At 44.9% G+C, this 27,442-nt stretch overlaps 1 protein-coding gene across 5 annotated transcripts in view; it reads left to right on the forward strand.

The window, feature by feature from the left end:
- Window positions 1–27,442, forward strand: part of LOC6536455 (zinc finger protein 704) — a 124,817-nt gene that overhangs the window by 51,862 nt on the left and 45,513 nt on the right. For 3 of the 5 annotated variants that reach the window (XM_002097000.4, XM_043207166.1, XM_043207167.1), the window contains exons 2-4: window positions 6,063–6,244; window positions 19,554–19,660; window positions 19,753–19,970. In XM_002097000.4, coding sequence (XP_002097036.3) covers window positions 6,063–6,244; window positions 19,554–19,660; window positions 19,753–19,970 — 507 coding nt within the window. Of the gene's footprint in view, window positions 1–4,567; window positions 5,401–6,062; window positions 6,245–19,553; window positions 19,661–19,752; window positions 19,971–27,442 lie in introns of those variants that run through there. The other 2 variants (XM_043207164.1, XM_043207165.1) reach the window with 2 other exon arrangements.

Genomic DNA, 27,442 nt, shown 5'->3' on the forward strand with positions numbered 1-27,442 from the left:
TCACTAAATTCTTTATTAAAATTATATTTTAAATATTAAGTGCAGTTGTTTGACTAAGTGTATAATATATTAATGATGACTTTTTGTTATGTGCGCCTGCAACTTGCGTCATAATTTAAACCTGACCAGAGCCACCAACATTACGAAAGCGAAGCGAATTGAAAATATTCGCAGTTATAGGATTTTCATTTGGCTTAAAATGCAGTGATTGGGTTTACATAATGATGACCCACAAAAAAGACGCTGGCTGCCAATGGAAAATGGAAGTTACTTTAATGACTTTTTCTGACCGCGGCTGCGACTGCGCTTGATTATATGCCCTACAACTTTGGTCGCATCTGTGATCTAATAAAGCATAACCGAGTCGAGGCTCCCCGTCCACTCCCCAATCCCCATTCCCCTTTCCCCAATCTCCATTCTCCATTTGCCGGCCATTAGAGAGCTCAAACTGTTTCGCATTATGCTCGAAATGGGTTAAGTGGCTTTCAATTTAGACACAGCGAACTGAAAAAATGCGAACAATATTCAATTCCATTTGCCCCGCCGACTTGTTGAATGAGTGAATGAGGTTGGCAAATGCGGGGGGAGGTCGTACTCGAGATATTTGGGTGTTTCGACCACGCCCTTTGTGAAAACGAAAACGCTTCCGGCAGTCAAAATACATATATAATATATTTATATGTTAAAACCATCGATATTGAGTCACACACATGCTCAAATGCAGTGCGCGATCCAAAGACAACAATTTGTCATTCAATTAGAATTTCAGCCGGCTGTTTTTCATTCCATACCATTTCGCTTTTCAGTTTCATTTTCAATTCAAGTTGAAGCGCAATTGCAATTGCAGAAAGTTGCATGATCGGAAGACATGACGGCTTACGTAAATTCTGATATCGCCATGTCGCCGTGTGTGAGTGTTTTTCATACCTTTCCACAGGTAAACAAAAGCAACTCCAGTCGGAAGGCGAATGTTACGTTTTCGAAACGCCTCAAATGACAATGGCTGAATTTATTATCGTTCAGCGATCCGCAGCTGACTCAGCCAGTCATCCAGTTGGTGGTCGATGATCGATGCTTGATCGAAATGCTCTATAGCCTATATACACACGATTTGGACGAGTGTTGCACCCCATATTCCCCCATATACCCATATGCCCATTTTGGAGGCGAGTGTCAGAAATGCCTGGCGTTAAGCGCCTTTTTGTGCCCCAATGCAACAATGAGCGCTGCCTAATCCGCAGACAATTAACCCAAATTGCGCTGCCCAAGTCGACTTGGCACGTGGGCAAACTCTCGCATATTCTTGCGAAAATTGCAGCAGCCGGGATTACACTGAAAACAACATTACTACGCTAAGTGCAGTAGCAGACTGCTTAGTTGCAAGTAGTTGGACTTGAGATCTTATCGGTACCGCACCTCTTTAACAATATATTCCTAACTTTATTGCGAATGCAACGATTCTCATTGGCGCTCTCTACATGTCAGCACTTTAATATGCACCATTTATTATTATTTTTGTTTGCTTTTTTAAAGTATTGCCCATTGAATTAGTTTCCAGTGCAAAGGGGCATAATTGCACAAGACGACGTCGTCATTGGCGGCAGCTGGCAACAAACGACGTTCGCTCGACTGGCATTTGAAAGTCTTTGACTTGCTGCAGTTAGCTCAAACAAAATAAAAACTGCCTCGGCCCAAGGTAATGGGCAATTAGCTGCAGCAACCTTCTGGGCCAAAAACCAACAGCCAACAGCCAACAACATGGGCTAGTCAAACAAATGAGGCAAGCGGACAGCAAACTCCGAAGCTGCGCCTGTCGGGGATACGGCAATTTGCCGGCCAGTCGTACAGACACAGATGCAGTTACAGATACAGATACAGATACAGATAGCCTTTAATTGGGTTTAACTGGCCGTCAATGGCGGTAGCCATCCGGCGGGGGGTGCCTCACTGCCACGCTGCCACACAGGGGGTGCACTTGGACATTAACTCTGCACGAGTTAGGGATGCACGATGATCGGGGCAATGAGGCAATGATCAGAGTTATGGCTCCGAGTTGGTTTTCCAGCAGGGGTGTGCGTCAATGAAAACTCGTAAATTAGCTCGAAACTTAATAGCTTCCTGTGCCATTGTCCTAGCTGTGAATGGTTGGAATTGGTAATATACTTGGTTATTAAATTTATTTGATGATTTCAGCACAAAATACAATTTCTTTTTATGCAAATATTTGTGCAAAAATACCGCAATCGATAGCCCATAATTAGCCCCACTTCCGACACATTCTCGACTCCACATCGAATTTCAAATCACGGTTCGATCGGTTTGCCAAAAAACCTGAGCTCATTTCGACTCAGTTCGCCACCGAAGGCGAATGGAGAATATTTACGACTATCTGATGAATTCGCATGCGTCTCAGGTTTCCGGCACGCGATCACGCATTTCCAAGTGTTCGGATGCGAGGATCGCAGGGGGAAGTGCCACACGCTTGCCTGATGAACACATAATGAGGCCGATCGCCAGGATGGAGTGACATATTTCGGCGCATGCGCGCATCCAGTTCCAGAAATTATCTGACCCATACACATACACTGCCTCGTTCGATCCTTGTTTACCCAGCGTAATTGACCATACACAGGCACCGCACACCGCACCTCCCCGTACCGCCCCGTCCCGCCCTTGTGGCGTGGTCATCCTTATCGGCACCGCTTATCAGTGCAACTACATACTTACAAACATATGACTCTGTCTGCGGATTCGTAATCATCGTACCGCTACCCCTACACCCTACACCCTACATCCTATACCCTATGGCCTATCTTAACCCAAAATTGTGTTCCCAGGCTGCGGGCGCGGTTTTGCCCACTTTTTTTGTTGTTCCTTCGCCGCGAGGTAGCAAGGCCAAAGGGTGTCCCAGATAGCCGGCTATCATCCATCGGCTATCGGTGCGTTGCGGTGCGTTGCGGTGCGGTCCGCATAATCTGACCGTACAAAAACGGCATTTCACTCTCTGACCAAATATTTTGGTTTCGCTTAAAATTGAAATTGGGGTCTCGCTCGGTTTCGTCAAGACCGCTGCTTAATCTCCGTCTTGGGGCGAATGACAAACAAGTTTCCACACTCACTTGAGCACGGATGGCATGGCAGAAGACCCGATAACCCAGAACTGGTTGTGGGAAAGATATATACATATATGTACATATATACATAATTGTTGTTAGGGCTCCGTCGGGACAGACCGCTGAGCAAACATATTGTTCTGTGGAATTTTTGCCAGAGCTTTTCCCTGATAACGCAGACCAGACCTTACTCAATACCAGGAATATCGGGGTCAAGTGGCAGGAAAACCATTTCCCCGCTATGATATGGTTTTCCAGCAACAAAATTGTCATCGGTTTTATTGGAAGTTTTCGTTATGAATTTACAATGAATGCTCATGGCATATTTAGCAAGATAAAAACAGAATTTAACAAGAATAAGATTATTTATTTTAAAAGAACCCTGAAATTTTACACTCAACATGAGCAGCATCACATATATAGCAATTACTCTTTCCACATTTTTTATGGGACTCCTATTATAAAAACTTCGCTGCAACTTTAGATTTACACAAGATTTCGATGAATCAAGTTTTTGAAAATATAAAAAATTAAATGTTTTTAAGTCAGTAAGCGGTGTTACTGCCCCCCCGAAAGTAGATCTTTTTTATGCTGCACATTGTGTTTCGAGTTAGACGAGTTCGACTCTGAGTCAGGCCCCTTTCCCGCCCCACTGAACTACATGTGCAAGTGCTTCATCAAGTTTTAGTATGTCCGTCATAAACACCGCATAAAGATGATGGCATTAGGTCCTAAAACCCAGCAGAAATCCCCAGCGAGGTATAAAAATCCCAGCGTGAGCTCAGCTCAAAAAGCGCAAGCCAGCAAACAAAAAACAGTAAACAGTAAACAGTAAAAAAAAAAAATCCCAGTCGACTTGAAGGGGAAAACGAGGCGCTTTCGTCATCCCGACGTCATAAACCAGCAGTTATTTCTCTTAAGTCAGAGTTAATGGCTCTTAAATCTTAAATCAAAGCAAGATCGGATCTCGGCAAAGGAAAGAAAAGCCAGTTTCAAATTTTTTTTCTTCAACGCGGTGCCAGCGAAAAAGCTCAAGATACTGGATATCACTTGTATCTTTGAGTTACGTTACGTTACGTAAATCCGCTCTTTTTGCGGGGGAGAGCGGGGCGCCCGCACGAGTGCTTTTCCAACCTCCCACCCCCCCCTACACTCTCCTCACCCGATTCCACTGCTCGAGTGAAAGAGAGCGCGGCGGCGGCGCAGTAAAGCAGAGATTAAGATACATAAACAAAACGCCGCATGCGAAAGGCCAGCACAAAGCAGAGGAACAAAAACAAACGTCATGAGAAACCGGAAAATGGCCAATGCCAAATGGCCGCAAGCGAGCGCAGTCGCGAAAACTGAAACTGAGACTGAGAGAGCGAGCCGAGTGCAAGAGCCGAACGACAGCCGAAGCAGCGGCGGCAGCAGCAGCAGAAGCACGAAGCCCGGCGATTTCGCGGCGATTTCAGCTCACAGAATCATTCTTTAAAGCGCGCGCGAACCTTTCGCACCAGCAGACCGCAGATACAAAGATACAAAAATTCGCAAACACACTGAGAATTCGCAAGACCGAAAATCGCTGAAAAGTAACTGCAAAGCAGGCTAACCGAGTGGAAAAGCAAAGAGCCCGGGCAGCCGAAAAGTGCAAGTGAAGTGCGGAGAGTGGAGTTCTGAGTTTTACCACTGCCAACTAAAAGCAAAAAAAAACAAGTAAAACAAATTAGGAACGACGGAGGCCTAGTGGCCCAAATTCAGAACGGCAAATTCAGAAAGCGAAGAAGATCAAGCGAAAATTTGAATAATTAAAAATAAACACGCGCCGTGCGAGAGAGTGTGAGTGTGCGTGCCGCGTATCCGTCAGATACGCAAAGCAAAGCATAAGCAGAGCCAAATCGCTGACGTATTTTCACCCGAATACCGTTATATAGCCGGCCGGCTTTTTGTGCCCAATTAACGCACATTCAACAAATTGCCCAGACGCGAAAAACAAATTGTAACATTCGGCATCGGAATATCGAATTAAAGCCCAGTTTATCACCCGCAATAAATTGTAGCGCAAAACAACAAAAAAACAAAAAAGAAAAATAAACAACATAAAACCCCTAAAGAAGAAAACCAAAACCTCAATAATATACTTACCTTTCGTCTCATTTAATTTCGCTGCGGTTCGTTGTGGTGCAGTGTAATAGAGAAAAGTTTATAAATAAATATACAATATACAAATAACTGAATGCAGATGTTTGGCATAATAAGTGTCACAATCAATTGCTGAGCGGCGAGATCTTGAAAAGTACGCTAAAAGGTGATTGCATAAGGATATATGGCTATATCGCCACTGTTACCAAGTGACCTCATTCAAGGTTGCCCTCCCCTCCCTCTCCCGATAGCCCATAGATATTGCAATTGTACTTCGTTTCTCAATTAGCGCCCACGTTCTTTTAATTTGTACTTTTTTTTGCATACTCACCTGGTTAAGGTAGTTTCATATATAAGGAGTGCTTACGGTGGTCTGTAATTAACCTTGAATCATACGTTGAATTTGCACTTAGTTTTTGCCCTGTGAACTATAATTTAATTGGGTTTTCACTTCGCGGAAATAGTTTTTGCCTATTATCAAATCAGATTTCCAGGGATTCCGCCGCGGTATATGTAGATACAACAATTATTGAGAAACGCTCGCCTTGCGTGACGGATGTGGATGCAACAATGTTAGATGCAGATACCCCCAGGAATATGTGTTCCATGTCGCCGTTTTCTCAATTAGGAATCGCTCTAAAGTGCCCACACTGGGTCATTAATTTGTAATGGGATGCTCAATAAAGTTGCGCGCTTTAATTGTTCAAAGCGGGTGACTCATGGCGATTGCCGCTGAATAGCACCAGTCGGGCAGGCGGCCAGGCGATAAGAAGCTTCTGACTAACCCAAGTCTCTGTTCTCTTTTTTCCATTCCCATTCCGTTCGCAGGAACCCATTGAGCTGAAGAAGCGACTGGAGGAAGTGCGTCTGCTGGAATCGCGACGCTCCGCCCGTCTGGCAGACCAGGATCGCGACACGGACTTTGCCAGACTCGCCGACATGAGTGGCGAACGCCGCAGAACCACCACACACAGTATTGAGGTGCCATCGCAGCTGACGGCGCAGCACAAGTGAGTACAGCCCTTAATTATTGACAATATGCTATAGTAGAGTTGAGACTGTAAAGAAGTCAGTACAACCAGCTAAAAGGCTAGAAATCATGGAAGATTAATCAGGAATCATGCTGATAGGCCCCAGGAAACGAGAATTCATGTCAAAGCCTCTTGGTTTTAGGAATAGAGAATTTATGTCAAAACCTCGTGGTTTTAGGAATAGAGAATTCATGTCAAAACCTCTTGGTTTCAGCTCAAAGTAAACACCCAGAATATCTGTTTACCTATAGGCAAGAAGCCGCCGTTCAGTTTGCCGGTCCTACCCGGTTTTTAATCGCATTTTGATTCGTTCGTTTTGTGTGTGTTTCGACTTTGGCTTACGGCTTTTGCATAAATATGCAACGATTGGCGTCTGTGGAGACGGAGACTGGGCCATATCAATAATTTATAAGTGGCGACAAATTAGCGGAACCGGCCACCAAGTCACGGACATCGCCCGTCCCGATCCATGTATAATATCTATAATAAAATTGTGTCTCCGTCTTGTCGGCCAGCTGCGCCCTCGACCGGCCACGCCCAGCTATTTAGCATAGACGCCGCTTTAACTGCACTTACATAAAGAGTTCTCACCACCCCCCGCATTTCGCCACCCGCTGCTCCACTGCCGGCTTTCACAATGCCCCTTTCCACTGGGACGACAGCTGATTGCAAAATAATTCAAATTTTCAATTACTACCCGCTCAGACGTCGCGACGACTACGTCGAACTTAAAGACGGCGGCGGCGACAACAAAAAAATACAAAATAAAAAATACGAAAAACTAACATTTGATTACGAAGGCAGGCGGTGGGGGGCGGGTGCGGGGACCGGGTGTCATAGTCTAAGTGAACGCTCTAATCAAACGGGGAACTTTAGTTTCTGACCGGAGAGGGTATTCCGACTTCTTATACAGTCCAAAAATGTGACCAGGCAATTCGAATTAGCATCCCCTCTCCCAGTGTTACCATGCAACGGAAAATGAGGTCAGAAGTAGGTTCTTTTATTGAAGTGATTTAACATTTGGGGGAAAAACTTGAGTGTGACTGTGTGTGTCTAGTCCCTTGGCCCCATTTCAGTGACGACAAGTGCAGAGCATTAAATTTCCGACTTGCAATTGGAGCGATTGTCACTCGCCACTGATGGTTGCGTATTCCATTTCAATTCCAATTGATAAGCCTCGCGCGCCACAGTCGCAACTATTAGTCAAGTGTGCAAAAAGCAGCAACATCAGCGCTGAATGCCGGCCACGTTCTCAATTGATAATAAAAATAATAACAATAATAATCAAAATAAAGAATGAAAAAAGTGGAAAAGAGCAAACTGGGAGCTGAAAACAAAAAGCCCAGGCAGACGGCAAAATATGGCTCGACATGTCCAGCCAGGGGTGTGCGGCTGAAAGGGGGAGGGAGGGGAGTCTCGCTGGGGGGATTAAAGGAAAATGGGGCTTGGTGGCAAAGGGGGCCACTTCAATTGCGTCGCAAATGCCAGCCGACCATCCAAAGTCGAAACTAAAAACAGCTGGAAAAACTAAATCCACAGTGAGGCGGCAATGTGGCTGTTCCGCCTGCAACTGTGCAACTGTTGCGGCTGGTGTTGCAACTACAGCTTATGTTGCTGTTGCCAAAAAATACGAAAAAAATATACAACAAAAATGGAAAACTAGGAAATACAAAGTTCCCTTCGGTTGCTTCTGCTGTTTCGGTTTCATTGTGTCGTTGCTTGTAATAAAATTCAAATAAAATTCAATTGAGTTCAGCGCGAGTCGCTGGGCCAGTTTAATTTAATTAATTACAATGCCGGCGAGCGCGAGATGTGGCATGCGGCATGTGGCACATTGTACTCGTATACATAGGTGGAATGGCGGGGGGATGACGCCCCGTAGTTGTGAAACTGAAACCAAACAAGGAGACCATTTGCCGGTGGTTTTGCCGCAGTTTCAGTTAGTTTAGTTTATCATTGCTCGTTGCCCCTTCGGTTTTATTTCATTGTGCTTTTTTGTATTTTTTTTTGTTATTGTTTCGAAAGCCGCCTGCGAATGCGGAAGCATTTTTTCCCGCTCTCACACAGATACGCAAATAAGCTGTAAGCACAAAGCTCTCGCGATTTCGAGTCTCGCTGTCTGTCTGCGTGTGTGTGTGTGTGCGTGTGTATCTGTGTGCGTGTCTATCGTCGCCATATTCCATATTCGTTATGTTTTGATATGCCATCTGGGGGCAGCGGGAGCGAGGGAGACGGCACTCACACACACGTGTAATGATAACAACTCGCTCACCTTGCACAGAACCGCTCCCCAAGCCCCCGGCCACGCCCCCGCTGCCCGCCCACCGAGTGACACGCGCTTCTCGCGTAATGCGACGTAATATCAAACGCCCCCCTCCCCCCACCAGTAAAACCCCCCCCACTCCCACCAGTTAGTTTGATATGTGATTTTCTCGCACGCGGAATTTGGGTTTTTAATGCGCTTTTTTATTATTATTCATTTGCATAGTTTAGCAAACTGATGATAGTTTGTGTAAACAGTTCTGTAGTTAATTCGCCGGGTAAACAAGTTGTGATTGATTTTAAATTGACTACTATTCGACTGATTCATACCTTTCAATGCATCCGAGCACTTCTTAGAGCTCAGCTTGGAAAATCCAGCTGCAAATCATCTTTGATGGCCAAGCATCCGATTCACCAACCTTTCATTAGCAGCCATTTTAAGCCACTGCAATTGCACTTGACAGACAAAGAGCGCATAATGATACAGCAGTAATAAAAAAAAAATTATAAAAAAAGAAAAGAAAAACAGAACAAATGCAAGCGAATTAAATGCGGAAAAAAGTGGTAATAAATATAATAAGCGCGTAATTATCGCGTAAATGTCAATTTACGCGGCGAGTGCGTTGCGTCAGTGCTAATTTTTAACGCTCGAGTGGACGACAGACCCCATCTATATGGAACATATCCCCCACCCCCAAACCCCCCACTTTTCCCGCACTCGACTAATAAAAGCGTGTAAGCGTCAATTGGCCAGGTTACTCAGTTATAGTTAACTATGTTGTTGTCGTTGTATTTCCCTCTTTTTTGTGTTATTGCTGCTGTTGTAATTGCAATGATTAACAACAGCAACCGCCGCCGGGGCAGCAAAGTATCCCCCACTTGCCACCCCACCTCGACCCCCCTTCGTTTTCCAGCTGCACTCGCCTGTGTTGCTTATTGCAAAAACAAACAATATGGGAAAACTGGCAGCGTGCAAAGAAAAGCAAAAGAACAGCACAAAAACACACAGAGCCCAACAACACAGCAGCAGCAATAATAATATAAATAATTTTACAAACAAGTTTACCGTTGCAAAACAAAATTGCGCACAACAAAAAAAATTAAGAACGAAATCAACAAAAAATACACAACAAAATCAGAACAACAATAACAAGTTGTAAATTAATTTTCAACAAGTTCCACTTGGGCAGAAAAACATAACGAAAACTATGTCTTAAAGTCAATTAGCCAAATTGACTACGGCTTTAACTAATGTATCAGTCATGGCTAATATCGATCTGATAGCGATTTCCAATGCAAATTGGCTGAGAAGCGTTTTCGCCACCCTTTGGCGGAAAAATCCAGTGACGAAGGCTGCATAAACAACGACGTTTGCGGTGACGTCAAGAAATTAGCAATAGCAACTGGGAAAGCGCACGACTAAAATGACGGCAAAGTCTATATAAAAATGAGTGTTTGGGTGCTGGAAAAAACAGAATTCAAATCCAAGTTGGCCGGCAGCGGCAATTAGCCGAGACTTGAAAAATATTTACCAGTTGTTTTTCTATTTCTTTATTTTTTATTCATTTCTCTTTGCATTGTCTCGTATTTAATTTAGCTTTGTTTTCTACGACTGCTGCTGCTGCTGCTGCTGCTGCTGCTGGCAAGACTATGTACAAATATTATTATGAGCGACTGTTTGTCTTGCCCTCAAAAATACGCCGAGAGTCGAGCAGAACCGCTCGCAAAAAGAGGAAAAAACAGAAAAAAAAATATAATACTTAATTTCAGTACAATAAAAAGTCAAGTCGAGCGCAAAAGTGGGTCAAAATTATTATTGAAGCAGAACAAAAACAAAGCCAGCAGCAAGGCAACGATAATGGCAATGCAGCAACAAAATAAGTTGTGGGTGTGCAAGGGGGGAGGGGGGATGGTTCAGCAGGAGGGGAGAGAACAAAATTTATAATAATTTTCTAAGCGACGGCCCCTCGACGGCAAATTATTGAAATGCATTCGCATTTCGCATTCACCCGACCAGGAGAGACACTCCAATACCAGGGACCATATAACCTATATATACCATGCCATAGTATGCCATGGCATACCATATGCACCCCCTCCCTGCCCGGAACTCGACCCCTCCATACCCTGTATATGTAAGCAGGGGTATCCATTGCCCATGCACCGTTCCAATGAACGTAAACACAATTTCCCAATGTTCTGCACGAATAGTTTGTTTGATCGTAAAATTTTATTTCTGCATTCAAATCGCAGCGCTAAACAAAATGCAAAAAGAGCGAGGAACGCGAAAAGCCGAAATGCCATTGCAGTTTGTGCACAGAGAGAAAAATGTTGGATTTCAATTTGAAATTTTACCATATCAGCAGCCTAAGTAGCTTTAATACTTTAGCATTCTAAGCTCTAATAGAACTCTATGCTACTGCCATGTGATTTATTCTTGGGTATCTGTTTGTTTTTGTCAGTGTAGCTTACATTTTCCATTTGGGCCTGTCTTTACCCTTTTCATTCTGCTTATGATTTGGCCAAAGAATGAGTTTCGTGCCGCGAAGGAATCCGAATCGATGCGGTTTGGCGGAAGGGTCATGAATTCCCTCGAAAAGTGGACGTTTTCAGTTGGACCTGAACGGGCCAAGTGTTGTTGTGTCTTGTGGTCAGTGGGTTTTGCAACTTGGCCAGATCGTAATTTGTAAAGCAAATAATGCGAATTTCATGCAGCTACCCCGAGACATTTGCTCCCTTTAATCTGGCATTCAATTTACATTTGATCTCCATTTAAACGTAATTCGCAAAACATTATTTATGCCCAAATGCATTAATAGGCTGTGCCAGAAAAGCTCCCATTTCCACACACCCCCTCTGCCATGTGGAAAAGCATATTGAAAATCATATAGACGACGATGTGTTGACGTTCAATGGGCGAAACAATCTGTTGAAAGGCACATTGAGTGGCATGGATGCGGATGGAAAGGGGGCCAATGGGCGCATATTCGTACCATTTTCGTCAGCTAGTAAATTTTAGTGGCTCCGGCTACTTGTGTTGTCCACTTGGAAATGGGCACACACACTCTGGCACTTCTAGCTAACTAGCAAATAAATAAAAAGTGCAGATCGCGAGTGCTGGGGCGCGAAAACTGACTGAAAACGAACTAAAACGGCAACATGATCAACAGTTGCTCATAAATTAAAGTTCGCCATCGTTTGGTGTGCCGATTTTTGGATCGCAGGCCATAAAGTGTAACGTGCACTCTTATGGCCCACCGAAAAAAGGAGGCCGGCGGAAGGGGGCGTGGCCAGAGATCGGAGTACCAACTACGAGTATATAGTATGGGAGTAGTGCTGAAGTGTGCACGCAACATTTGCACTGCGGCCAAAATGCAAACGCAAATTTCGAAGAACAAAAATTAGATTGAATTGTTTCTCCTTCTGCAGCCGCAATTGCTGGCTAAAGCCAAGGAAATGGCCAAAAAGGAGGAGTAAAGGGGCCATAATGACCGACCTGGTCTAGGCAATTTGATTGAGTTGTTTCCAATTGAAATGGCAAAAACGCTGCGGGTGTTGGCACTGATGTCTGACAGCAAATGACTGCGAAACCACTTCGGACTCCGACTCAAAAGTCATTTGGCCCGGCCGAAAGGCAGTCCAAATGCAACTTCAAGTCCAAACCGCAGTGGTTTGAACGAAGAGCTCTGTAATTTCCAGTTACAGTTACAGATTTCTAGCCTGCCAGCTAGCCGATTCAGCTGTGATTTGGCTTATTTCGCCGGGCCTGCGGTGGCCAGAATTGCCAGAATGGCAATTGCATTGCAGTTCCTTCAACTTCAACTTCAACTTGCGAGTTGCAAGTTGGAGCCACATGCAGCGGTTCTTTGGGCCGTGTCAATTAGAGTTTGGGGTTAGCACTGGTTTTTGGGTTTGGGTTTTGGGTCTCGTGTCCTGGGACCCCAAGGCGCTGTCATTCCACCTCCATTTGCATTCGGTGACCCACAAGATTCCGTCAAATTGTCGTGTCACGTTGGCTTTTGGCTAATTTGTATGGCAATGGGCAACGCCTTCACCTTGACTGGCTCGAAATCAGGCACTTGGCTAACTAAGGTTAAGCTCAGCGTTTTCCTCGCTCGCTTTTCCCACAGCGCTTTTCCCTTCCTTCGGCTAATTAAAGTGTCCGCTTGTTTGTCGCGATTTGTTAATTGAATTAAATGTGTTGGCCAGGCGGGTCATCAAAATGCAGGCGACGACTCCACTTTGATGGGGGCATTGGGACTGTCTCTCGCAGTGGTGGTGTCTACGTGTGTGCAACCCATTTAGCGAGAGTGCACTGTGCTGCAGTGGCCACTTAACTGTAAAGGCAAACGCACGTACCACTGCCGCCAGCTTTTGCGGCTTCGACTGGGCCAAAACGTATGGCCAACTCGTATGTGTTCGCATGGTGGGCCAATGGCGAGGATTTTAATTGAAATTGACATTGTTAATTGATTAGCAATGTGGAAAGCATTGCAGCATAAGACAGCTATTATTTTTGCTAGCATTGCATTTAGTGGTCCCTCAGGATTTATTCGCTCACGTTGTCTTTGTCTCGGAATTTAATGATTCGAATTTGAGAACGGCTGTGATCAAGTGCTATACTATACTTTGCTGTCTAGATAACATGACAGGTATATATAATTTAGTCACAATAGATTTATTGCTTTTTAATGTTAACTGCTATGAGTTTGCTACGAGTAATGGTGCATGGTTCATTTTCTTTAATGCCACATACTTTATATGATTGTTCTTGCCAAGTCTCTTAGCCATAATGCCTCATTTGTGGCAGCCATTTGCCCACTGTTCTCACATGAACACAGTGGGCAATTCCCATGGTCTGCTGCTGGCTGGTCAGTCAAGTACCGCTAAGTTGTTGCAGCAGCAAATGCAACAGCAACAACTGCAACAAATGCAACTGCAGCAGCGACGCTTCCTGACGCTTGGCGCTCTGCATGCTAATCAGCTGGAGGCGACACACGAGCGGCCCACATACTCGCTTGTATGCGTTCGAGTGCTTTGCCAGTGGCAGGTGTGTGTCAGTCCCACTTTAGCCCCAACTTCAGCCCCATCCCCATCCCCATCTGCATCCACATCCCCTTTCCGTCTCTAGACCAATGCCCATGGCCCGGTGACAACTGGCAGCTTGTTACGCCCTTTCGACTGTCACACGCTTATTGCTCTTGTCACTAACTGCTGGTTGTTGGTAGTTGTTCGTAGTTGTTGGTAGTTGTTGCCCGTTGGTTGTTCGCTGATGGTTGTTGCCTGTTGGTGTTGTCGCTTTCGAGTGGGATGATTGGCGGAAAGGAAGGAAATCCTCTCATTCGCTCGCTGGCCAACTTTTCAAATTGAATTTCGCCGATTTATCAATTTCCCGAAAAACACAAACAATAGAAAGTGGAAATGGCAATGGAAATGGGAATGGAAATGGCTGCCGACAGCAACATTTGGCCATGGCTAATGTCATTTTGGGCCAGGTACGAGTACGCCAACTAGACGAGTACAAGTACAAGTACAGTAGGCACCCGATGGCTGCAAGGTGCAGTGCCCGGGGGAAAAACTCCAGGCCAGGCCACTTTGAAGTAGGCTCGCTGCTGCTGCCATGTCGCGCCTGCCGCTTTTCCGATTTTCCGCTTTTCTCCTCTGGCAAAAGAGCCGCCGAAGGAAAAGCCGCTCATGTCCGCGCATTTCTAATAAGCCCACCGGGCACACCTCAGCTCAACTCAACTCAACTCGGCTCAACTCAGCTCGGTTCAATTCAATTCGATTCAATTCAGTTCAACTCGGCTCGGTTCAACTCAGGCGCTCAAGTTCAAGTTGAGGCCTCCTGTCGGCGACATCGCAATTGGGAAGGAAAACGGAGGTAGAAACAAACGCCAAATGGCTGAAACAGAATCGACATTGGCGCGGAATTAATACGATTTTTATTCATGACAACTGCACCGAAAGAAATTCATTTCAAACGTTGATTTGGTTCTTTTGGCTAACTGATAACATGATACACACACACTATCTCTATAGCCATGCACATTTGAAAATAGATCCACCAGAAGTTCGTCCTTTTTCGCAGTGTACAGGGACATTAAGTAGAGGGGGTTTGGAAAGGAAAGGGAGGGAACTGGGCCCATGGGGCGATGTGGCGATGGGGCGATAGCCAATCTGCTTTGGCCGCCGGCTGGCTTCCGTTGCCGGAATGTGGTGACAATGTCTTCTTGGGCTTTTCTCCGCCTCTACCTTTTTGGCTTAGACTTGGGTTTGGGCTTTGGCTTTGGCTTGGGCTTTGCCATTGGTATTTGTATTGGCTTTGCCTTCTGGCCTCCGCTGTTGCCACAGACAATTGCATTGTTGTTGCCTCCTTGGCCGTTGTCGCAATGCTAGTAATTTGTGCAAATGAGCCTCTAAAAAGGCGTGGAGCCTTTGGGACACGAATTGGTGGGGGGAAATCCGAGGGGCTATCAGGAAAAAACAAACCCAAATAGACAAAAAATGTTTAAAGCGCCATTCGGCTATGTAAACGATGTGGACCCCGCCGAAAATGAACAACAAGAAAGGAAAGCTGTTAAATGTTTTTTTCCCCCCATTTTCCATTTTCCAGTGCTTCGTTTTCAGATTTTTGCCATAGTTCAGATGGTTTCGTTCCCGTTGTTTCTCTACTTCTGTTGCGGCAGTAAAATGAAATGATAATACCTTTTTGTTGGCTTTAAATGTTAATTGAGTTGGCCAATCCCAAGATTTAAAGCACCGAGAAATCCAGCCATTTACCAAATCGCACAGCTCCATTCAAACTAATCAGCAAAAAGCACGTGCTCCGCGCGAAAGCCAAAAAAAAAAAAACGAACCAGATAATTAATAGCCTCGCCATAAAAAACTACGCACCGGTTTGAAAAGAAGAAAAATAAAAAAGAAGAAACAGCCATTTCAGCATAACTATTTACTACGCCTACTCTGACGTTTTGGCATCGTTATCTGTGAAAAATTAGCAGCGGTAACCGCCGAATCAAAATAAACCGAAAGTAAACAACTGGCGAGCATCGAGAAAGATACTCACGCCTAACGCATGCGGCCAAAAATGGGGATGATAAAGCGGCCGGCACCAGACGACTTGGCCAAAAACACGCCTGCGCCATTGAGTTAAAAGCCCCCTCCCCCAAAAAGTACCCCCCAACCCCCCGCCGCTGCTGAAAAACCCCTCGAGAAATACGCACACACATTTTACTGTTACGCACCGCACCGCGCTTGTTTTCGATTTAATGCCGCGTATTTCACCTGCAAAAATGTTGGTATGCCGCCGCTTGTTTTGTTTACCTCCACAAATTTCCGTCTGGCCTGCTGGCGCTACTCGGCGGCTTTAAGGCCACCACATCCCCAAAAGTCGGGCTTTTGTTTGCTTAACTCAATTTTATTGTTCGCCATTCGCAAAAAATACAACAAATAAATAAAATACAAAACAGCAGAAGCGGGCTGAGGCAAAAAATGAGCAAAAATTATGTGTGTCAGCGGCGGGTAGGGCTACAAAATACGAATAATACAACAAAAATGAAACCTCCAAATTAGCAGGGACAACAGCAGAAAGAGGTCGCCTTCTTTAAATAAAATAAACAAATAAAAACTGAACACTGAACGCAAAATGCCTTGGCATATGGGAAAAACTCCCAGAGAGACGAAATGCGGGGGTCAAATTGAGTCACCGCACGCAATGCAAAACAACTCAGAAACAACCAAGAAACAACTAGAAAACTAACAACAACATCGACACCTTGAAAACAACAACAGCTAACAACAATCCCAGGCACTTGTCTGATTTTCGGCCTGTCCAAAAATAAAATCAAAATAAAAAACAGACACCATACACACGATTCGTCTGGCAACGTCATGGGCAAAAATATATATAGTATAAACTAAAGGCGGTGAAAAAATAACAAATCATAAAAAACGAAACAGAAATGTAGGCACAACAAAATATTGAATAATAAAAATGCGTACGAATGTGCCATGTCTGTGGCGATTTGTTTTGATTTCATTTCGCTTATGGTAAATGGAAGATTTTGAATAATATTGCGCATACGCGCCGTTGTCCGTTTGTCGTACTGCAAACTGGTTAAGTTGTGAAACCAGAGCGCTTCCTGTTCGCATGCCATAAAAATACCAATGCTGTTAGCATCGATACGTTTTGGGGCCAAAACACTTGTCATTACACGATTTCCTTTTGTCCAAATTGTATTTACCTTCAGTGGGTTTTCTTTGCTCTTCGCCTTACTTTTTCTTTTTCGAATGAACATTTCCGCTTTTGTTGTTGCTGTTGACATTGGCTTGAATAAGCGCAGATATGGGCCATAGAATCTTGCCCCTTATCGTGCAAACTGATAAGCTAAAAGCTCTTTCACAAGGCACACAAAAACCTCAATGAAGTTGCTGGCACAAAAAAAACAACAAACCACCATCGCTCTAATCACAGAAATCAGCCAACGACGTTGGTTCTTTTTGTTCGCTTTTTGTGTTTTGTTTTTGGGTTGCGGGGCATTTATTTTTTGCCTGCGTATAAATTACACTTGAAAATTGTTTCGATTTCGATTGGTGATATCTGTGGGGCCTTTTTGTTTTTTATTTTATTTTTTTGCTAGATTGCAGACCACGGAGTCGCTTTGTCTCCGGTTAACTCGCACTTGCGCTTTCCCTGGCCAATTTTGGTGAAAGTCATCGTTTCCCCCGAAAACAAAAGCGAATATCGAGCACGTGGCTAATTTAATAAGCTTTAATTGCAAACTGCAAACAACAAACAGCAAACTACAAACTGCAAACTGCAAACTGCAAACCACACTGCAAATCAAGTCAAGTCAAGTCGAAATGGAGCTGCAGCCAGCGAATTTCATGCAATTTTCACTAATTTCGCCGGCACATGCAAACAACCGACTCTCTGGGCAGGCATATCATATCGCATCTCTCACTTCCTGACACCGCAATGTAATTTTGCTTTCAACACCTCTTTTTTCTTTCTTGCTTTCGTGCTTTCTTGTTTTTCCCGCCGCGACTGTTGCCGTGTTGATTGCGGCCAGCAAACGTGGCCAAATAATGGCCAAGACAGCAGAAAAACACAGCATTTCCCAGGCTCAAGAGGCCCGAAATCGGGCGCGAATATATCGCATTTCAATCACGCGCTCTGGGGCAATTTACGTGCGGCCACGCAGCGGCGAGTAGGCCGAGAAGGCATTCAAAAGACGCGGTCAAAGTTGCAGCAGTTGCTGTAGTTGCAGCAGTTGCAGCAGCATCAACAATGCAACATCAACATTGCAACTGCAGCCGCTCGCTTGCAGTTTATTAAAGTTTTTCCAGCTCAGCGCAATGGGGCGGAAAGCAAACGGCCTAACGGTACGGATTGTGCGCATTAAAATGGCCACATCGTGATGGCCAGGCCAAAACCCTCCTTCCCCTCTCCCCCCGCTGCATCACCGACAGGCACGCGCCTTTTGCCGGCCGGCTAGCTGGAAAATGAGGGAGAGGGCAGGAGGGGGGGCAGAGGGTAAATCCAGCACACCAAGCACTGATTCTCCACGGATGGGGGAAATTCGCGATTTATGCGCGAATTTACTTTTATGCGATTAGCAACGATCTGCGGCAGAAATTTATCGTTGAGTTTAGTAAATTTAATTGGGACGAAAATCCAGGCAAAAGGTGATGGTGCTAGCGCTGTTGCTCTTGCCATTGCTGTTGCATTAGACAAAAGGCTAAAACCAGGTAGCCGAGTAATAAAGTTTTACGGCCCAGCGCAGCTCTTTTGGCCAAGGAGACAGCATTTGGCTAAGTGCAGACTTGGCCACAAATGCCCGCGGCTTTTCTCATTGCACAATGGCGATGGTGAGTCGCTTGGCCGGCACGAGTTGCTTGTGTTTTCTGTTTTTGTTCTCTGTTTTGTATTCTGTATTTTGTGCATTGGCCCAAAGCAGATGGCCAGTAGATAAGCATAGTTGAGTCGTTCTGACCAAAAATTCTGGGCATCAATAATCGCCTGCTGCACTAGCGCTCCATCTTCTAAAGAAACCACCGCCACCTGCTCCTCGACTTTAATCCTGGCACGCAGCAAGTGTTGGAATCCCTTGCAAAGTCTTAAACCACTTGTCTCAATAGCCGCCATTTGGCTTAAATGATTTGGCCAGAAGGGCGGGGGGTGGAGTGCACTCTGTTTGATTATGGCAAATATGCCAAATCAGTTTTTCCGTTTCAAATGTTTTGAATTTATGAGAGCGTCGCGTCTTTATGGTCATCCCCCGCCAATCTCTAAATGCATTTAAGGATCCCGCCATTGTTGACGGCTGCCTTTGTTCAAATTTATATGTTTGCGCATCACAAACGTTCGCTGTTCATAAGGATTTTGCACCGATTTGGCCAGCGAAGGTTGCGCCAAGGTTAGCCAACTTAGAGCCACCTTAAAGCCACCTTAAAGCCATCATGGCATCATGGCAGTGCATGGAAAGCCATCGGAACTGGGAAATCCACTGGCTGAAATTCATTTGACGTCGCTTCAAAAAATGTGAGGCCAATTAATGACGTAACAATAACACACACACACAGACAATGGGCGGCGGAATTTGGTGGCCACAGAAATTAGTTAAATGGAAAAATAGTTTTGCTATGTTTTGCATTGAAATGCCGCTCGAAGCGATTATCGCTGAAAAGACCTCGACGTATTGTGGTTGTTGTTGTGCGAATTACAACAACGATGGGCGGTCGCTTTGATGTGTCTAGCAAATGCCGCCGATGCCTGCGTGTTTATGTATATCTTTATCGCCCAGTTTCTAGCTTCTATATGTAGATTGACTGATAAAATCAAGAATCGCTATCTGGGTCAATGCTCAAAGCGGGAATTGATTCGTCTAAAATCGGTTATAAATAGAACTAGGCCAGCAAGAGTATAAGTCTCATTCAATGCAATGAACAGTTTCTTATTTTATATAACAATTGAAATACTTATTTTTTTACTAAACCATCTGTATTTCCCATCCTATATTTGCAGTCCCCGGAAACGTCCGCCCAGCGATCACCAGGACTACAGCAACTACGAGGAAACATGCCGTGCCGCCGAGATTCTGTCATCGATGAAGCTGCAGGGTCCGCATGGCTGTAGGTCATCCTCCATCTTCCCATGATCCTGTCCCGCCCCCTTTTGACCCCGCCTACGTTGAGCTAACTAATTTTTAACCATTTCATCCCAGCAATGGCCGACAAGTGCTCGAGTCCCGGCAGCAGCTCGTCGGCTTCCTGGAGCTCCGGCTCCCCATCGCCGCCGTTGAGCGACGACGGCCACGCCCACCACAGCCCACACAACATGATGTCGCCCCACGATGCGGCCAACGCACGCATACGCACAACATCCGTGTCCACGTCGGACGAGGGCATTGTCATCGACTTCAAGGAGGAGCGCAAGAAAAAGGTGGGTGATTCGCTCTAAGGCCCAAAATCTAGATATAACATAAGAAGCATATCTATATAGATAGCATATAGATTGGTGTACAAGAATGCGGTCAGAAGAATCTGGGCTACCGGCGGTGGAGCGTGACATTTTGTTGCATTTTAATTGCAACTTTGTGTATAGATTTTAATTGCCATAATTATGTAAATGTCGGTCTGTTCTTGGCACGGCCACACGGCGTATGCTTGATGCCCATTACTCATACGCAATGTAGCGCTGCTTCTGCTGCTGCTGCTGCCGGCAAAAGAATACATGCTGTATTATAGAATATCAAATAAATGTCGAGAATGATTCAAGCCCAAGAGAATGGCAACGCATCAATCACACAAAAGGGCAATGTCAGCAGCTCGTTAACTTGGCAAACACACACACACACACATACGGCGAAATTCAACAAAATCAATAACCCCCAGCCATTTGATACCGATTTTCAGGCATACTCCGAGAGTTTGGGCTCTTTAATTAATTATGTTTGAACTTTAAGGGCCTCAGCCCTGAACAGAGAAACAACAAATAACTTACGCAACTGAAAACCAGCACGGAAACGAACAGAACAGAAACGAACAGAAACGCCCCCCTTAGAAAACTTCTGCCACTCTGCCCGTCTGCCGTTTGTTTGCCCAACTAGTTACGCTTTCTCGCCCGCTCGTGTGTTTGGCTATTTCGTTTAGAGCTTTTAAGGGCTCTTAATAGCGAACAAACAAAAACCTAAAAACGAGCAGCCGGCAAAGGCAGCAGAAAAACAACAACATCCATAACTGGGAACAAATATCAAAGTGAGCAGCAGCCGCGGTAGAATATGTTAACCTTGAAAGTCTGATTAGATTTTCATATGGTGGTATATGTTTTATTTACACGACGTCAAGCCCAAGCCACACCGAAAGAATACACTAAGCCAAAAAGGGTTGATTGAAATATTTTGTATTGGAATCTATTCAATACTTTATACATTATGTAAACCATTTATATACACTCATATATACAGTCAATAAGGTTGCTGTTTAGAATGAGCAATGACCATTGCCCCAGCCAATATGATTCATACTTAGGGCTGAATCTATTGACTTGATAAATAAGGATTGGAAATTTACCGGACTCCCCATGACGACTTGACTTCTCGCCTTAGCCCAATCAATTTTCCACCCGTTTCAATTAGTCAAACGTTTTCGGATCTTGCTGCCAGCAATTGCACTTTCACTTTCCACATACCTGTTGCACAACGCAGCCGAAAAAGCTGACCAAAGCGTCAAACTTCCTGCTCCGTCAGTCTACAAAAGCAAAAAACAACCAAAAAAAATTAAAAAGAAGAAACAAATTAAATGTCTGTGGCCGGGAGTGCGCATTTGAATTTATGTCAGAGTCAGGCGACCACGCCCACCGTTTTTCGGGGGCTGAGCTGAAAAAAAGAAACAAACAAATGCACAAACGAGCACAATGCAAAGTTTATTTTGCCAAGGCGTGGCTGGTTAATTGAAAAGATATATGCCGCATTTCCGCATCTTGCATCTCGAAGCTCGCTGGCCAGCGAAAACACAAGCCAGCTGGATGGATGGATAGCTAGATAGATAGATAGATTGATATATGGATGGTTGGAGGGTTGGATAAATGCACGATCGCCGGGCTGAGAACGAATGCAATTAATGTCTAATTGTGCGCAATTATTGTCAGTTGTCAGCTGTGTGATGTGCCGCATCAGAATGCGCTCGCCCCGAATCGAAAAGCGAATCGAGTGGATTGGAGATCTTCAAGGCGTCCACGTGGCGCATACGTAATGGCATCCAACCGACATTACTCATACGCACTGAAGCGCGTGCGGCTCGCTGCTGCCAGATGCATTGATGATTAACCTTCAGTGCTCAGGCTCGTCATGCGATTCAAATGGAATGATTTAAAATGTAGTGAAACACCAAGAGGGCCGACTCACTGTGGCCTTTGTCTCGCTGCATCTTCGTCACCGCCATCGTGCGGGTTATTATTTAAAATGCAGATTTATGTGCATTCGCCAGTTGCCATTTGCCATTTACCATTTACCGCCACCACCCGTGACAATCAGGGCCACAGCCCCCAAACCGCCTGCCTTTTAATCAAGGCCCTTTTGCAGTTGCACTCCCATTACGGCAAAGGCAAAGGCAATGGCAAAGGCAAAGCTCCAAGGCGATGGCAACCCCAACCCCAATCCCAACCGCAATGGGTGGTTAAACGTTGGCCCATTAATTTCCCGGGCACATCACACACTCACGGAGTTCGCGATGGCCACCAAAGGAAAGCTCAAGCTCGAGTGGGAAGGCCACAAGTCAATCCTGGAGGGGAAATTAAAACGCAAACTGCCACGATGGCATGTGACAAGCAATCAGAGCCAACAATTTGCGGTGACAAACTGTTGGGAAAAGTGACTCGACTAGATCGTCCGTTCGTCCGTCCAGCTTTGCTTCTTCTGCTTAATTCTCATGTATTCTCTGAATGAATTTCCCCAGAATTTTCGTGACTTAATTGGGCCAAAACCCTTTGAGAACACAGCCGCATCAGCATTCACTTTGTAGTTGCGGCTAATTGCACACGCCATGCTCCCTCTCTCTCTCTCTCTCGCTCACTATCTATCTGCCCTCTCCTTCTAGTTGGCTAGTCTAGTATAAACTTTTCAAATTCCAACTAGCAGTATAGCATAGTTTTTTTTCCGTCTAATTTGTTTTATAATATCAAAAGGCAACAAAAACGGCAAAGCCAAAGCAAACAGGCAAATTATAGTGCACCGAGCAGACAGCGCGGCGGTTGATTCAGGGGCGGCGTCGAGGGGTTTTACACTGTGTGTCTGAAGGGGGCGAAGGCAGGGGGGCTGAAGAGGGGCGGATGAGCGGCGTTGCGGTTAGCTGGCATTAAGCTTTCGCAACGCCTGACAGTTGAAACACAAATACAAACACTGGCGCGCACACACACACCAAGAAAAACTAAAACACTAGCAGTTATGGTGGTCGAGGGGGGGGCGGTGGTAGGGGAGGGGAGGGGAAAGGGCGGCGGAACTGCATTCGCGGCCAGCCAACATGGCGCGGCACACGTGTCTGTGTGAGCCTTGGCTTAGCCGCTTTTGGCCTTTTTCTGACAAATGTGCGCGTATTTTGCAGCTGGCAGCAGAAAAGGAGGCACACTCTCAAAAACCAACACTTACACTGCTCAAATTGGGGTTTAGAAAGTACTCAAGATAAGGGAACAGCAGTCAAATCCTTTTATAACAATAAGTAATTTATAATTTCATGGATTATTATTGATTTAAAATTTCTGAACACTAGCTTAAATGATACAATTATGAAGTAATTTGTGAATGATTTTTAAAGAACTAAAAATTATTATATTTGTAATATATCTCTTTAAAACTTTTAATGAATCCAAATTAATACAATGAAATGCTTTAGCGAGATTTTCATTTAAGTGCAGCGAGCAGCAGCGCTGCAATTGCATTTCCATTTATTTTTAAACAGCTGCCGCTCTTTAAACAAGCTTAAATTTATATTTATGATTTTCGTTTACACCTCAACTGCGCTTTGGCTTTGCCTTATTTCCTTCGCGTGTCTTCGCTTAACTTTCTGCAAATTATTTTTAAACCAAAAAGCAGAGCACAGCGGCACCGAGCAGCGCAGAAATATGGCAGAATTTAATTAAAATTCATACGAGTGCCTTTGAGGGGCTCTGCAGCAACCTTGAGTCAACATTCACTCACCACACACTCTCGAGCACCTCAGCCGCAGCCGCAGCCTCAGAAATCTGAAAACTAAAAACTGAGAACTGAACAATTGGCACTTGGTACATAGCCCATAGATCGACGTCAGCATCAGCATCGCAGTCGTGTGTATTAATTTCACTCATATGGCTGCTAACCTTGAATTCTGATTAGGAAGCGATTTAAATTTATCTATAAGTCATTTTTCTTGGCTCTGCCACTCACCACTCACCTTTTGCCGCTCGCCTTTATTGAGTTATTATTGAAACTTAATTGTGCTGCTAAAAGCCATTTCGACTGATACCCTCCCACACGCCCTCTCTTCCCCTCACCAACATGTATGGTTTTTAAAGCCCCCTTCACCGCCGCCGATGTGCAATTTGTGGGGCATTAACAATTGCAAATGACTTGGCCAAAGTGTCGACATCTTGGCTGCGTTGGTAGATTAGGCAACCCGGCGACGGGCACGGGGCGTATGAGTAATGTCTGAGAAGCGAACCAGCTGGGCACGAATGTAATTACACCTTAAGCAGAATAAATGACAGCGCAACTGACTGACAACCGGGCAGCCTACGCCTCGAAGCACCAGGAAACTGCAATCAATCGAGGGGCGATGGAAAAGCAAAGGGCATTAGCAGAAAAAGTGCTTTTAAATTGCGCTCAATCTTATCTAAATTCTTGTAAAATACCTTTCGTTTGACCAGCGACAGTGATAGATTAATCATCTATTCGAAATGGGTACATTCTATGTAGTGTATCCATTGATAGACAACAGAAATCCATCTACAACCATGGGGAAATTCCTGAAAGGAATGCGCATTTTTAAATGTTACTAAAAATAAGGAACAAGTTGTATGTAAACCGCCATTTGAACGTATCGCTTCAGTTGACGAATGCCTCACGTCTTTTGCATTCAACAAGCTAAGGAAATGGCTGCCTCAATCCGTCAAAAGTCAGAAAGTCACTTGCAGGAGTGGCTAGAAATGCAAACACACACAAAGAAGCACTCGTGCGTGTGGGAGAAACGAACTCATAAATTTGTCATAATTGCAAAAATGTGACTAAGGCAAATGGCAATGTGGGGGAGCAAGGAAAACAGAAATACACATAAATACAGAAAAACAGAAATGCAATAAAAGCACATATATTTGCACATACGCAGTTAGCAGCGCTCGTATTGGAAAAATGCATATTTAGTGGTCGTAGTTGGGTTTGAGATCTGTGCCAAGTGCAAATGCAAACGGCAAACGGCGAATGGCGAACGGAAAAGCGGAAAACGGCCAGAGCAACAAATGCAGCGCCAATTTTCATGTTCAAGGTGACAAAACGAAACGAAACAAAACGAAGCGGACACTCGAGCCAAAAGCTTCAGCTCATCGTTTGGCCTCGTTTCCGTTTGCCTTTTGTATGTATGTGCTGCTGCTCTATTGCTGTTGCTTTTCTCGGTTTCTGGCTTGCTGCAGTTTTAACCTGGCCATTTCATGCTATATTTGTCATCACTTCTTCACACTACACCTATGGGTGGAAAAATGAGCGGGCGGGCGAAAAACGGGAAAAGCGACCAAAGACCACCGCAAAGTTAGGTTTTTCCCCATCGCGTGTAACTGCAGTGCCACTGTACCGCTGTCATCCGCATTGCCAAAGCCCGAAAAAACAGAAAAAAAAAGATTTAACGCTTCATCGAATGCGGAATTTGGCATTGGGCTTGGGGCTCGCCCCTCTGACACACTTTGCCAGCCTTCTGCTTATGGCCAGATTCAATATGTGCACTTGCACACCACAATACACATACTATAGATATCAAGGGGGAAAAAGGCCGCGTAATCGGCAAACAAATCTTGGCAGCCAGCAGCAGAGAGGCTGTGATTGATCTAGATCTCAGATAAGTAGTGCAGCCATAAGCTAATAAACGTATTCTTAGGTATGAGGTACAAAATAATTGTATTCCTTTCATATTTTTAGTAGTTTCGAATGGGGATTTTAATTTTTGAGAGTCTTTTAATGGGGATCTTGTAGAAAACCATTTCATTTTGAATGTGCCAAAGCTAAGTCCGCTGTGCCATTATTCACTCAGCGACAAGAACAAATCGTTCTGGGCGACTTACATTGTGGTCAGCGGCATGCAATCGAAATGTTTGCGAAACATCTTTTGGCAAACGTTTGCCACGAGCCGAAAAACAAAAAAACAAAAAGGAGAAAAAGAGATACACAAGCACTGCACTTTCATTTCGATTTCATTTTGCCAGAAGCGAACAACTTTTCGCCCACTTTTCCACCCCGCCTCCTTTTCGCTCACAGAAGACTTTTCCGAGGGGTCACAATTAGATCAGCAGAATAATAGAAGTGCAAAGAGCCGAAAGAGGGCAGCCCGGCGAATTGGCCTAGTTTCCGGGTAACGGTACACAACAAAATGGCGGCCCTTGCAACTGTTGTCGTGGCTGTACTTTTTCACCAACACACATGCTCTCTGTGTGTGTGTGTGTGCGTGTGCAGTTTTCTAGGTTACCGCACACAGTGGCACGAATGCGGATGTGGATGCGGATGCCACACTGTTGCAGCAAACACATTGCGCCGGCCGGCAAAAAGCGAATGTTGCGCAACAACCGCTAGCCATGAAAGTGCATTTCGCTCGCTCTCCCTCTCTCCCTCTCTCTCTCTCCATCTCGCTGTGCAGCTCTCGTTTTCGGCATGCGCACTTGCTCACTTCACTCACTTCCGCTCAAATCGCCGCACTCACACACACACACTAACACGCCCACATGCACAGGGGCAGATAAGTGGGGATGATGCAAAGATGGTGGAGAAAAGGGGTTGAGGGTTGGGAGGTGCAACGGCACGTGTTCGCACACCAATGCACTTTTCTACTTGCCATACTTTGCCTTTGCTTTTGCTGTGCTTTTCTATTGCTTTTGCTTTTGCTTTGCTCTGACGTCGTCGAAAAGCGAAAAGTGGAAAATGGAAAATGGAAAACGGCAATTCTGGCCACAAATTGTGCTGGTCCACAGCTATTTATATTGCATTTCCGCCTGAAGAAAGCCCGCTCGGCTGATGTCATTGCTTATCACGGCCAATTAAAGCCCACTTCCCCACAGTCAGCATGCTATCTCAAAGCCATTGATCGCCGAAAACCACTTAATTTAAAACGCCTTAATTTATTCCCCACGAACGACGCTTATATTGAGCTGCATTCGGCGGATAGAGCACATAATATTTATGAGATTTATTCGGTGGCTAAATCATTGGCTAATGACAACACATGTATTTTCGCTCATACTTAAATTTCCATATATTTCGCTGTTCGGATGAGACACATTCACAAACAAACCAGTGGATGGATTGGATACGTATCAACCATAAATCAGAGCGTTTCACTTGAACGTAGTGAAGATGCGGTGTGCGGTGTGCTGTATTGCGGTGAATTGTGTGCTTTCTTCTCTTAATTGTAAAACAAACAATTTGGAAATGTGAATGCATCGCCGTTGGAATTGTTTTGCGGTCGATTCACTTTTCATGGCTAATTAATTTTCGCATTGCGCAAAATGAATTAATAACGCAAAATGCCATGAATATGCAAACGTGCGAACCTCCTGCCCTGCCCCTCCTTCCTTCCCCTCAAGCATACATATCTTGGCATACCAGTATGTTTATATACACACATATGTACATATATGTATATCTTTATAACAAAAATTTATTGTTGGCGTCGCCGCAGTCGCCATAA

This window comes from Drosophila yakuba, chromosome 3R (genome assembly GCF_016746365.2).
Source record: "Drosophila yakuba strain Tai18E2 chromosome 3R, Prin_Dyak_Tai18E2_2.1, whole genome shotgun sequence".
In the NCBI taxonomy this organism is placed as follows: domain Eukaryota; kingdom Metazoa; phylum Arthropoda; class Insecta; order Diptera; family Drosophilidae; genus Drosophila; species Drosophila yakuba.